General features: G+C 35.6%; 1 protein-coding gene across 1 annotated transcript; it reads right to left on the bottom strand.

The window, feature by feature from the left end:
* Positions 1-12: 12 nt before the first annotated feature.
* LOC145710989 (uronyl 2-sulfotransferase-like) lies at positions 13-7,262 on the bottom strand. The gene is made up of 11 exons (XM_081788704.1): positions 7,142-7,262; positions 5,510-5,579; positions 5,203-5,410; positions 4,119-4,225; positions 3,447-3,617; positions 2,912-2,950; positions 2,700-2,719; positions 2,498-2,561; positions 1,479-1,576; positions 966-1,047; positions 13-442 (listed from the first exon to the last, which is right to left on the bottom strand). The coding sequence occupies exons 1-11, from the start codon at positions 7,150-7,152 to the stop codon at positions 299-301; spliced, it is 1,014 nt and encodes a 337-aa protein (XP_081644830.1). The 5' UTR covers positions 7,153-7,262; the 3' UTR covers positions 13-298.
* Positions 7,263-14,200: the final 6,938 nt, after the last annotated feature.

Raw genomic sequence — 14,200 nt, 5'->3', positions numbered from 1 at the left:
ATATGGCGGAAATTAAGATTGTACAGAGAAATCTTTCCAAAGGAAAGAAATGCTTTTTATTGATAAATATTAAGTTTGTGTATAAAAAAAGACATACAGGCAAATAATGAGTCACAACCTCTCTTCGTGAGGTTAACGATTTTCAAAAATGTCACAGGTCATTTCGGGGCATCCCGATCAAGAACATTTTCATTTTTTTAAATATTGAAATATGTACAGTTAATCGACAGTTGTATGAATGTACAGTTAATTTTTCTTTTGTGTTTTGAGTAATTTCTACTTCTTTAGTTTTAGCAGATTATTTTGTGATTCCGAAATCGCGGAGTTTTTGCTCATAAGTCGCTTTGATCAAATTGTAGAGATCGACCTGGTGGCGGAGTGGGCCCTTTTCGAGCTTTTCCCGGACTTCTGCGGAGACGGGCTCTTTTTTAGCAGTCGAAGTCTGAAGCGTGATTAAAATGAGAGAAGCAAAAGAGAGGTTTTCAAATTTTGAGAAGATTTTTGATTGGTTGCTACAAAAAATGTTTATTTTTTATTGGCTAGAAATATGTTCTCCAAAAATTATCAAAAAAAGGTGGGCGACACTGGCAAAGTCGCTAAATATCGCTGGATGTCGCTGAATAGCGCCGAATGTCGCTAAATGTCACCGAATGTCGCCAAATGTCGCTGAATGTCACCAAATGTCGCCGAATGACGCCACTTAGTTTTCAAATGTCTGTATTTTTATTAGAAAAAGGAAGATTTGGCGACATTTGGCGACATTCGATGACATTCAGCGAAATAAGGCGACATTAAACGACATTCGGCGACTTTCCAAGGGCGCCAAAAAAGGTTAAGGGCCTTCTTCTTTTATAAGCTTTTTCACAGTGATTTTCGCAAAAAAGAGGTTAAGTCACAGAAAACCAATTCTTTTAATTCGCGCTCTGGTCGCGCAAGAGAAGGGATTAAAAACGGGATGAACGTACCTGGTTCGTGATGGTCTCCCCGATTGCACGGTAAACCGCCGGTGCTCCATGAAAAACTGTTGGCACCATTCGCTCGAAGAGTCTAAAAGAAGTCAGGAAATGAGATTATACGGTGTTAAAAATGAGGAAACGGGAAACAGAGAGAAAAGAGAACGAAGAATGAAAAAATTCCGAAATGACTCAACATAAAGATTCCTGAGGGACAGCTGAAAATTCCTTGAACGCCTCAAGAATTTTGAAGCGTGATTATATAACCATAGAAAAATCTCTACCATTTTTTTTTTCAAATTAAATTTTTAATTTAAAAAAAAATTATTTCTCAATTTTTTTTTGGGAATAATAAAAATTCTCAAATTTTTTTAAAATAATTTACTATTTATTTATTATTATTTTTATTTAATAAAAATAAAAAAAAAATATTTCCTAATTTTTCTATTTTTCTTGAAATCCTTCAAAAATAAACAAAACTTGCTGTTTGATTATAAAATTTCATCTTTTTCGTGTAATACTCACGTGAGTGTGTTTTCAATATCTTCGAGGATTCCGATGGCGAGGTATTCGTTCAAAACGTGCTTCTTCGCTCTTTCTAAAGCACGCTCGCGCGACTTTGGCTAAAACAGGAATTAACGAATGGAACGGAGAAAATTATTTCACGACATCAATTTTGATCAACACGGTGGAAAAAAATTAGTTAAAAACACGTCGCAAATCTGTTTCTAAAATTCATTGAATTAAAAAAGGACTTGAATTGAAAAAGTGAAAAATTGCGTCAGAGCCAAATTTTCACATTATGTCATCACTTTTTCAAGAAAAAAATTTGAAAATTTGATGAAATAATTTGAATAAAAAGGTGACAATGAAATTTAACGGTGCGACGGAAAGTTGACGCGTTCAATCTAATCGAGTTTTTTCCACTGATTATCGATTCATTTCTTTTTCGCCTTATTCTGATTCTTCAGAGTGACACCCTTATTTTCACTGAAAAAGAGGTTTTTTATTTGATAAGAAAAGCTTTCTTTTGACGAAAAAAATCTGTAAAAGGGAGAAATATTCTTTCATATTTTCAAAGAAAAAATCGCGAAAATTGCGAAAATAAGGGTCTCACTATGATAATTTTCAAAGAAAATTTACGAGAGAAATTTGAGGTTAACGATTGATTTCTCTTCTGACTTCAGAAATAATCTTTAGCTTACGTTATAGAAGATTTTTTAAAGGCTTAGTTCTTAATCCAAAAATTTGAAAATTTTCTTGAATCTGGGGTCGACATCCTTAATCCACGCAAAGCTCACCAATGACGAGTAAAAAGGAATTAACGGATGATATTTTTTTTTATTTCTTATCAAATTTTCATTGATCGAGTTGATTTTTCAAGTACTGAGAAACCAGGTGATGAAAAAATGATTTGATGATGACGGATTTGATTTTTGAATATGCGAAAATATGACTCGCGCACGTTTTATTCTTGTGAAAAATTTTTTACATTTCTACTGTCGAAAATTGACTTAAAAATTTCCATGAAAATTTTGACTTACATTTGCAATATTTCCACATTCCGGCCAGAATTTGTCGCTTCCGCAGATGTATTCCAAAAAGGCTATTTCTGGTTCAAAATTGAATCTTCCCTATTAGGGAATCCCTAATTATGAGAGCAAGACTGAGTCACAAATTATAAACAAAACGTCTTCGTTCTCCTTGTTTTTGAAATTGGATTGTAAGCTTTTTTGAACCGGTCCTTGATTTGATCCTGCTTCGCTTTTTCGAGTTTTTTACTGATTTTTTTATTAAAAATTTTGAAAAAGATTTTGAGAAAATAATTTGATAAAAATCAAGAAGGAAAATTTCTTATAAAAATCTTTAAGAAAATTTTTTCAGAAATTCAAGAAAAAATCTAAATGAAATTTTTAAAAATATTTTTCGTAAAAAGGTTCAGTATTATGCCCGTTCCTGCACTCGTGCGCCTCGCTGAGAACGCATTCTTCAAGTCCCTAAAAATATATCATTTTTTTGAAAGAGAAAAAGCTTATCTCCGATAAATCCAGAATCACGAATCGCACCTGATGCTTATCTCCTTAGCTCGCTCAATTAGGCCAACTACGTACTCTCTTGGTGCAACATCAAAAATCAAAACTAATCACGTGGATTAAAAAGTTTAAAGACCAGCTAGACTTTTTAGAAGCTCCTTATCTTTCTCGAAAGATTCTAGCGCCTCTCTTTCTAGAGATCAGGTCGATAAAGTGATTCTGTAAGTTTTAAGAAGTCCGTTTTGACAGACGCAAAAGTGCTTATACAGCGAAAAAAATGACTTTTTAGTACAATTTTTCGAATCAAAAATGAAATTTTTTACATTTTTTTCGAGTCAAAAATAAAAATTTTTTTCATTTTTTTTCGAGTCGAAAATCGGATTTTTTTTTTCGAGTCGAAAATCAATTTTTTCATTTTTTTTCGAGTCGAAAATCTTGATCAACAAATTTTTCTTCTTACCATTTCTTGCTTCTTCCTTCCAATAAATTCTCGTCTGACCCCTTCGTTTCTGTTGAAGCCGAAGCGTCTGAAATAGAATGAACTGACAAACCTATTGACTGGATCCCGGGCGACATTGATCATCGTTGGTTGTTCCAAATCGTAAGCGGTGAAATTCGTGAAATGATGATGCTGAACAAGATATTTAACATGTTTTTTTTTGTGTCAAAAGACCAGTTTGGCGGTTTTTTTTCGGCCCCCGATTTTTAATTCGAATTATCAGATTTGTTTGAGAAAAAAAAATTTCTTGAATTATTAAAAAATCTTAAGGGTATCACCTCGAAATCACTATTTGAAAAATAATTCCTTTAGGATTGGGAGAGCCTTAAGTATCAAGAAGACAAGTCGATTCTCATCAAAAACGTCTTCAATAAATCAGCTGCGTCCATCTTTTTATAACCCAAAAATGTGGTATTTGAGCCTTTACCACGGTTCTGAGCGCGTCAATTTGACCAGAAATCTAAGTGCGCGGTTTTGAAAATGTTTGATTACGTTTTTTGAGGCGAGTTTTTTCTTTGCTGATGCAAATTCCAACGCCGAAAGTTTAAAAAAAAGAAGAATAAAAATCTCGAATCCCGCAAAGAAAAAACAACTGTTGCTCGTCTCTCAACTGGATAAGTCGTTAATGCCTACCTTGACCAGGACCAGTGGTCTTTCAGCTGAGGCTTCTTCAACTTCGGGCGCAAGCTCGTCCGCCAGGTAATCGCTGTTTTTCCGCCCGTCGAGTGCTTTGTCACAAGCTGAACAAAATCGTTATGATAAATGGGTGTTGATGGCGGTTTAAAACGGGGCCGATTTCACGTTGAATAAAAAAACGGGTCGGATGACAAAAAAGAGGATAAAAGGGGTTTTTAAGGATGGAACTTCTAATTTAATATAATCAAAACCAAAAAAAAAATTATTATATAATTAATTTAAAAAAAAATTTTTTTGATATTTATAATTTTGATATTTTATAATTTTTTTTTGAAAAAATAATGAAATAAATTATATTTCATAAAGAAATTTTTAAAAGCTTTTTTTGAAAAGTCATCAATTTTTTCTATGCTCTCCTATCTAGCCACTTTTGCAAACACCAATTCTCGTTGCCACCAAAAATTTTCTCCCGTTTCGTTTGAGGTCTTTAGATAAGGAATATACAACGTGGTCAGTCCGTAGTCAAACTCAATAAAAGACGAACTTGGTTTTAGAAAACACGAGTTTCCCGTTAGAAAACCGACCGTGTTTTTTCGCAAAACAAAGCACATGGCCAAACCCAGATTAAATTTGTTGTGTGTTAGGTCGCTCAAGTTTGCGATAATAATCAAGGACAGTTTGCTGAAAATAAAACAAAGTAACGAAAACGTATCAGAAGCAATGAACTCACGATGTCATCAATTATTAACTAAACATGAGAATTTTACGGTTATTTTATTTTTAACTCGAAATGTCATTTGATGTAATGATGTCTAAAAGGGCAAATGGATGTCCATTACGTATGTGGCTCATATGATTCATAGTCTATGACTCATATGACTCATTTATAATTTAAAATATAAAATGAGTCATATTATCATAGACTGTGACTCATATCATATGAGATGATTCATTTATGATAAGTCATATCATATGACTCATTATATGAGTCTTAGCCTATGACTCAAATCCTTATGAATAATAGCCTATGACCTTGAATGTCTTTAAATGTCTGTAAATGTCCCTAGAATTCGATACTTACGAGATTTGATACAGGGATGATAGTGAATGAGATTGAAATTGTTCGTCGTCTCCAAAGCTGCGAGAATATTCGCCATGGTGGTCGATCCGCACTTTGGAATTTTATTGTGGAAAATGAAACGCGGATTTGGAAGGGGATTTCGCGCTGCTGCTGCATATTCCAATCGCGCCGGAATGATTGAAGTCAAATCTGCTCCGTCAAGAATATTCTAAAGAAAACGAGAGATTAGATCAAGAATTTTTATTTAAAAATTTTAAAGAAAAATTTGCAACAAAATTTTTTTTCGAAAAACTTTTGTTTGATTTACCTTGTGGTGTGCGATACCGCCATCGGTCAATTTTGTGTTTGAAGTTCCAAAAAGAATCGGCAAAAGGCTTTTTTCGATGACAATTTGAAAAAAATCAAAAAAATGATGATCAGATTCCGAAATCAATTCCTCTACCACGTTGCATGACCCTTATTATTCCAACCCTCTTAGATCCCTTTTTCTGACTCGAAACAAAAATAACTCTGAAAAAGTCTTTTTTTCGAAATCCTGTTTTTCTTCCTTTTCCCTTTGCTCTTTGGAATTTTCTCGTCATTCGAAAACATTCAAAAAAAGAAGAGGTCGTTATGAATTTCCTATTTTTAAGTTCTAAGACCAAAGAAGTAGCAATTATCTCAGTCATGCGAGCCGATCTAACTCAGTCCTTATCTTATCACTTTTCATTTTTGCATCGCATTTTTTCGGTTTTCTGATACAAAATATCAATTTCTAGTCTAAACCAAAATATCGAGGTGAAAATAAAGAAAATACCATTTTTCAAATATAATCTTTGATCGCCAATAAGATTGCTGTATTTGGCCTTTCGGCGAATCGGAACCCAGATTCTGAGAGTTCGTTCTTCTTGTCGGATCTGCCCCGCAGTTTCAAATTTCTTGTGACTTTTCATCCTCTTTGTTTATCCGAACGCACGATCAATTGAATCATATTAAGGGTGGGACTTTATTAACAGGCGATTTTACAACACGCTCAAAATTCCGAACCAATTGTATTCCAATTTTTTTTATCAAAAACCTTCTATTTTTGCAACATTAATTTTGGGTACAGTCTCTTTCGTTTGTAAAATAGTTTTTCTATTAATAGTTTTGAATTTAGACAGCTAGGAAAATCATTTATTATGTTATCAAGAAAGGGGATAATCCCCTACTTAGTTTGTAATCAGCTTCATTCTCTTGTACCTCAGCATTCTATTCCCTTTGTTATCAACAATCACATAACTACCCGCTTATGGCTTATGCAACGTGGGACAGTGGATTTTTCGTTTTTCGCAAAATAAACTTTGAAGCCATTTAACCCCTAAAGAAGCAAAAAATGATAACGATTCCATGCGCCGGAAAGAACGGCGGATCAAGCCACGTGACGTAAAGACGCAAGGGGTTTTAGCGAGGGGCTCAATTTTGGGATGAAAGGATTTGAAAGACCCTCGAAAAAGGGGGCTGAAAAAATTGCGCATTGTAAAAAAGTCATCAGCACGTTCTAGCCAGAAATTTTGGGCAGATGTTTTGACGCATTATCTTTGTCATTAGAACAGCTATGGATGAAGCAAAGGCTGCGATTAAGGCATTTTTTCGGAAAAAGAACCAAACATTTAGATTTGAAAAGAATCGATCCTTTTGATGAAATTTCGAAAAAATGCCCCCCTCGATTTACCCGATTTTTAACTAAATTTTTCAACAAAATTTATTTTTATATATTTTGATGAATTTTTGAACCTTTTTCTTTTCACCCGAAAAATCGATTTTCTTTTATTCAATTAGGTTTTTCAGCTTTTTTAAGTTTCGAAAAATCCGAAAATTGATGACCCTTCTCTTAATGCTTTTCGAAATTTTCGAGAATTCTAGCTACCTCCCCTTATAACCGATAAATTTTTAGTCAAAAAACATGTCACCGATCCTTGAAATCTTCATTTTTGGTTCTTTTAAATCGTTAAGTCTCTCTCAAAAATTACAAAAAAATAAAAGTTTGTCTTCTGAGTATTTTTTCTCGCGCTCTTTCCGCTATATTCGACCGTTTTGCTTACCGACAAATTTTGCCCTCCGCCGCGCCGCCGCGCCCTAGAATCCGCAACGGACTAGGTGGCGCTGTCACGTTTTTTGTGAGTTCGAAAAGCGCGAGCGCGATGGTGACAGAGAGCAGGGTCGATTTCTGACCTAAGACCTCAAAATTAACGGGGTACTTTATGAGTTGGTTTATTTGTAGGCATGACATTTTCGGAACAGAAACTACATCATCAGACCCATTGAAGTTTTTCTGCTAAAAACTGAAATTTTAAAATATACATAAAAATATACCTCAGGTACCTGATTTAATGTAGCTTGAAGGGGTGGTGGAGGAGAAAAAGGGTTCATTTTGACCAAGATTGAGCAAAAACCACCTTTATACGAATATTTTTCTTTAGTTTTCGAAGAGATAAAGGTTGAGTCGATGCAATAGCGTGGAGTTTAGGTTATATTTTCCTTAAAAAATTCGAGAAAAAATCGCTCAAAGTTCCCCCAAAAAGTGAATTTTGCGGATTTTTGTCTCTACTTTTATATTCTTTTGTCAAAATTATGGTCTGAAACTGAGTGAGAGGCAATTTTTTTCGTTTCAACAGGCTTCACGAACAATTTTCTGAATCCTTTTTGAATTTTTTAGAAAAACCGGGTCTTATTCTCGACCACCACCCCCTTAATTGGGTACATCAACTAAAAAGCAACAGAACTCTTTTCTGATGAAAATTGATCTTTTAGAATTCCCTAAAATCGAAAATTGTTAAAATGGCTCTGCCAGGAACGAGCAAACCCGAGGGGTCAAACCCCGTTTTGACATGTTTATGGCAAAAATAAGGTTTATGTGTCACTCCGTGCTGCAGAACTACAATGAGAATAAAACAACAAACAGCCACTAAAAGAGTTTTATGCAGTGGCCTTAAAGATAGTGCAAGTGGTTTAGAATAATGACCCAAAACAAAAAGAACATTGCGCATTTCAAGAAAGGCAATATAATTTCTAAAATTTGAACTTTTCTGTTTGACTGACAATTCACAATGATTTTGTCAAAGATGAAACTTTTTCGTTCTCGCTAAAAGAGACGATTAAGGCTCAACAACCAGTCGCGTTGTTTTCAAATGGCCACTTTGGCTAGCGAGGACAAGCACCATGGTTTGAGAAACGTGTTCAAAACAAAGAATTCCGTCTCGCGCCAAAAGAGGATTTTGGTGTTCGTCGGGGTTTTGGAAATATTTTACGTCACGTTACAATAACGCACCATTATCAATAATGGTCAAGGTGGAAGTCAAAATTTCAAATTTTTTTTCAATTATTTTTTCGAAAAATTTAGAAGAAAATTTGTTTATTTTTTTTTTCTTCCGAAAAACGGCTTTTTTGAGAAAAAATTTTCTTCTTTGAAAAGATGAAGAACTTCTACCTGTCCCGTCTAGTCAAGCTAAGCAGAAAACCGCTTAGCTAATTAAAACTAATAATGAATTCAAAAAGTCAAAAATTTATTCGTCGCCGCGCACGTTCCCAGCAAAGCGCTCTCAATTCCCATTTCGAAGCCGATTCGGCGATTCCTGTTAGCGAGGAGCCACGTCGAACCCTTTTGATCCTCCAAACGTGAGGTAACTTTTGTAATTGCCTTACCGTATTGTTATTTTATTACGAATCTTATCTATAAGAACTTCTTTATTTTTTTAATTTTGGCTGCGCTAAAACTAACTTACACCCGGTTTTATCAGCCAAGTTCCTAGAAGAGGGCAATTTTCTCACGTAAACATAATAATTACATAATGTTCGCGACTTCTCACACGAAGAAAATTGCCTGGAGATAAGTTTTTTTGCAAAATGAAAGATTATGAGTTTCAAAAGCTAAAAAAAAGTTTAAAGTCATTAATAAGTTTTTTTCTCATTTATCCTAAAAATACAAGCCCTGTAGACTACCTCCTTTTCTTTGGATACTTTATACCTTATACTTTATTTTTTGGTACTATTTGGGGACCAGAGTTGCAAATTGCAGCTTGGTCAGCTCAAAAGACTGAGCTGAGCTGGCTGCTTTCGAAGAGCAATTGACCTGAGCTGACCCACGTCTCAAAATTGCTGAGCTGAGCTCACAAAATTTGCAACTCTGTTAGGGACCACTAATTGATGATTAGAAAACCCCGATGGCGCATTTTGCTGAAAAATTTATTTTCGGAGAATCATATAATGAGCTTGAATTATCTTTTGGTATCACAAGGTTATCTGTGTTTCTAATGTTGTGACAATACCTTTTTTTTTAAATCTTTGCCAAGGTGTCTAGAATTACCAAGAAGGTCAAATATATTTTAGGAAAAAAACATGTGACAAGACAAGTCAAGATAAAATTTTTCAAACATTCAATTTTTCGGCTCGAAAAATATTTTTTCTCGTTTGAGAATTTCTTCAGCACTGCAATATTTTAAATATCCACTTTCTTCTTTATTTTTCACCTGAAATCTAAGTTCCGTAATTTCTGTTTTTCTAAATTCGAACTCTCCAAAAAGTCCATCAGAAGGAAGTCTCCATCAAACTCAAAATTGCGGAAGTGATCAGATGCGCTCCAAAGAGGTCCATTTCAAACTTCGCAGAAATTGACAAAAAAAGTCAAAAAACCATAATTGCTCGGCCCAGAAAATGTTCTAACAAATGTCCTCTAAAAGAAGTTGTCTTCTAAAAAAATCCCTGTTATTAAGAAATTTCGAATTTGCAATTTTCTCGTGAAATTTCCTCAAAACAAAGATTGAAGAAGGGGTTTTCAAAGGTGAGAGTTATTTTTCGAAAATGCAGCTGGGAAAAACGTGGGATTATGATGAATTGCAGCGAATCGGAGCAAGTGATGACCGATTTACAAGTAACGGGGTGATCTAAAAGGGTTTGAATTACGAGTTGTTTTACGGAAATGCGGCGCTAAGTATGTTCTTGTGAATCAAGACTTGATTGATACGGAAATTCGCGGACAGAAATTTTCACTTGTGATTGGTATTAGAAAAATATGGGGTCTGATTGACTGTTATTGGCTAAAAACGGGGTAGCGGCAGGAATCGACGACTAATTACGACAAGTTTTGCGTGGGCGGCTCATCGGCTGCTGATTGGCTGGTGATCCGATTCAAAGCTTCTGATTGAATGAAAATTTCGATGCAAAATTTATTAGGATTTTTGTCGGTTCTTCACTCATCCCCCTTTTTTCATCTGATTTTTCGAGAATCTGATTGGTTCAAAACTAAAAAATCAACAAATTAATCTATGTCTTTTGCCTGTTCTTTTCAACCCTTATAATTTGTTTGGAGCTAAAGCTTCAAAGCCCTACTTGTAAGACTAACCCTAACCCCTGACATGAGTCGTAAACATCGCGACCTTTCCATTTTGTCGTCATAAAAAACATAACTTCCTGGATCCGCCAAGTCAAGTAACTTGTGCCGGAATGTTTTTGGGCAACACCCTTGTTTAAAAAATATTCTTGTCCCGTGTTTCTATTTTGACGAATACAAACATTGCCAAATCGTTAATCTTATTCATTTTGCCCATTTTTCCATCTGTATTTTGATGTGAAACTAACGGTTTATTATTCAAGGCTTCCATTACCAGTTTTTTCCGAGAAAGCACGCTTTTAAAAAAGCTCTGTCTCAGCCAAATTCTGGCGTAGCAAAGGCGCTTACTGTTACTTTCTCCTCGGCTGATATAAAAATTGGTGCTCAAGTCAAGAGGCGACAAATTGAAAGAAAATCGCACCGCGCCGCGTCAGTCTGAGGATGCGCACTAAGGCGACAAGGGTCTTATCAAAAAGAACCGCTTCGAATGTTGGAGCTGCTGGGTACGGTAGGGCTAATTGAACGTTGGATCGGGGGAAAACGCGTAAGATTTTGGGGAAGAAGGTTTTCAGGAAGCCGGAATTAAGGATGCTCCATCGGCTTGTCGCAATTTTAAAACAGCGTTTTCTCCCAGTATACCCTTAGGAACCAATAAGATTTTATTAACTTTATTTAGCGCATGAAAAGTTCTAGAGCTAAAATGAGTCATCTTGTTGATACCCTTAAGTTATCAAAAGCAAATCGTCAATTTTTGATTCAAAATATAATTATATGCAGATACCCTTAAAATTATGGAAATTTCCCCTAAAAATTTGGCCAACAAAATCTTTTAAAAGAAAAATTAACACTTGCACTTGTGCATGTCTCTTCTGAAAATCGATGTCGGCAAGTGAGGGGCTAAGATATGGAACTGCCCCTCATCCCGAAAAACATTATGAAGTTATCAAGTGCGGCGTAAGTTTTTCTCAAAATATTTCCAGATAATCGAACTCATTCCAGATCAGCCAAGGGGAGACATCAACAGTCTTTAGCTACAATCTTTAGCCCTCCCCAAAAAAGCTTAAAAATAATGTTTGGACCTCGAGAACAGATGAGCTAAAATATTTTTAGAAAAAAGGTAATTTTTGGATCGATGACAAACCATGGCCAGGATGATCTCAAGAAACAGACCAAAAGATGACCCCGTTTTCTTCAATATTTATGCCACGATGTCGCGTTATCGGATACACTAACCTTCTTTCCCGAGGAAATTGAAGTGTTTGGCCCGAGCTGACGAGTAATCGACAAACGAGCAATAATTTCACGCTTTTTTTAGAAATGCTGATTTTGACATTTTTTTCTTTTTCTCGTTTTTTTGACCTTTTTAAGAATTTTCAACCAATTTTTGCGATAAAAATCGGGAGGTGTCTGGAACCGACGAAAAATTTCGACAAATTTTGCGTGGAAATTTTCAACCAATCAGAAACCTTGATTCGGCAAACCGGCTTATCAGCAGCCGAGTTGCCGCCCACGCAAAATTTCTCGAAATTTTTTTTTGTCGGTTCCAGACAACCTCAAAAAAACAAAATATTTTTCGAAAACAAGTTTAAAAATAGAACTAAGATACCGGAATTTCCGTGCTATTCAGACCCTCTTGCTGACGGAAATACCGATCTTCTCCTGTTCATGGTCAAAAACCATCCGCCCAACCCAAAAATTCCGGTAATAATGCCTTAGAATTCGGCCAAAAATGGTTCATTTTTGCTGATAAATATTTTGCCCCTCTTTTTTCGTGGCAACAAAAAGCTGACCCCATTAGCCCTGGCGCCGTGGTGAAACAGGCTCGTTAGGTTTCGTGCGTCAGAAAATACTTGAACAGGTCAAATGAGGCGCGATGCACATTTTGGGCAAGATGAAGGACTCTTATCGTGGAAAATTATTACCCCACGTTTTCGCGCGATCGGAATTTCAGATGTTAAGCTTGAGTCAGCGCTCGTAGTTTGTAAATAATGGCTTGCTGGAAATTTATTCAGAATATCTTCAGTTTTTCCGAATAATCAGCAATTCAAATGGCCCAAAATCTGCTTATTCGCCACCTCAGCTTTTCTGGAAACACTTAAAATGCTGAATTTTTGATTTCTGAAATTCTCAAAATTATAATAATGCAAATCATTCAACACAACCGTTTGTTGTTTTCCGCGAATAACAAACCAATGTGGTCAATTTTTGAATTTACCTTTGTAGGTCAATTGCCGTGGTCGAAATCCACCGTGGAAAAGAAACGTTCCGTCAAAACCGAAAAATGTTAATTTCCTTTTGAACGCGAAAACCGCCAAATTCAAGAAAAACATTCCCGCGCCTTGGAAGTCTCTGAAGAATTGGAACTATTTTACCTGAAGAATTTCTTCACCTTCAAAGGCAAGATTCAATATCAATTTTCAAAAATGAGTGGTTCTGATTAAAAGATCAAGGAAAAAAAAATTTGAAATAATTTCTTATGAAATTTTAAATTTGGTGATTTCTTTGATGATTTTCTAAAACAGAGAACAACCGATAAACGCCGCGAAGAAGGAAGAGTGCTTTAGATAACGGGGGCTCATTACAAGCTGGACCACGTGGACCCTCAGCCGATCTCCTAGAGGGCTCCATCAGCTGAGCTAAGAAATAACAAACCGCCCAAATTTGAAGTTATCACGGTTTTCTTGATTACATAACACTTCAAGTCTGTCTTCGAGGGTCTTCTTCCAATGATCAATTATCGTCGAGACGCCCATAAAAATTATCGTCGTTTTCTTATTCGCTTGATTTGATAACGACTCACGATGCACTTCTGAAAATCCAATTAGACAAATTCTTTCGCGAAGATTCAATTTAATTTTCTGAAAAATTTAATTCGTATGCTGGCCAAGCCGGTGTTCGAATCAATTTTTGAAAAGCTGGCATTTTGTGGTGCTCTAGCAAAATGGTGTTTTCTCACCGCAAAATTGAGACCACGAAGTCTCAAAAAAGGTGTGAAATTAACAAAATCTTGATTTTTACTGCAATTTCTTCTCTCTAAGAAACCTTCTTTTCGAGTTCTTTATTGAAAAACTTGAAGCTTATTCGTTAGAAACTTCAAGTTGACCTCTGGAAGTAATTATACGCCCTTATCTTTTCGTGGTCGTACATATTCAATTCGCCCGATCTCATTATTCAAGAGACCAATCTTCAAACATCACCAAGTCAAGCTCTCAAAACCCAATGAACTTTGAGGCTGACTCTCTTTTTGGTGAATAGACGGAAGTCGTCCTCGTGTCGTTTTCTGTATTTTTCTGAGAGACACTCGAAACTTAGGCGCATAAATTACTTGCTACCGGCTAGAGAGAGGTTTAGGATGGGATTTAAAAGCCGTAAATAAAAGGTGCTACGACCTTTAAACTGAAGGGTCTCCCAAAATGACTTTTAAGGGTATCCCCAACAATGTATTTGAACTAGTAAAAAACTCGGTTGGGACACCCTTAAGGACCCCCGTCAGCTTTTTCGTTCGAAAAATTGAAATTTTTAAAAACACCATATTTTTGGTTGGGGGTAGAAACAGCTTTTTTGAATGTAGGATTTACAAATTTTTCTTTGTCGATTCTGAAAGCTTAGCTCATGCACAACAAATCTTATCATTATAACTTTTTTCGTTCG

Source organism: Oikopleura dioica, chromosome 1, assembly GCF_907165135.1.
Source record: "Oikopleura dioica chromosome 1, OKI2018_I68_1.0, whole genome shotgun sequence".
Taxonomy (NCBI): Eukaryota; Metazoa; Chordata; class Appendicularia; order Copelata; family Oikopleuridae; genus Oikopleura; species Oikopleura dioica.
Note: the sequence above shows the minus strand (reverse complement) of the source record. Positions and strands in the feature narration are given on the sequence as shown.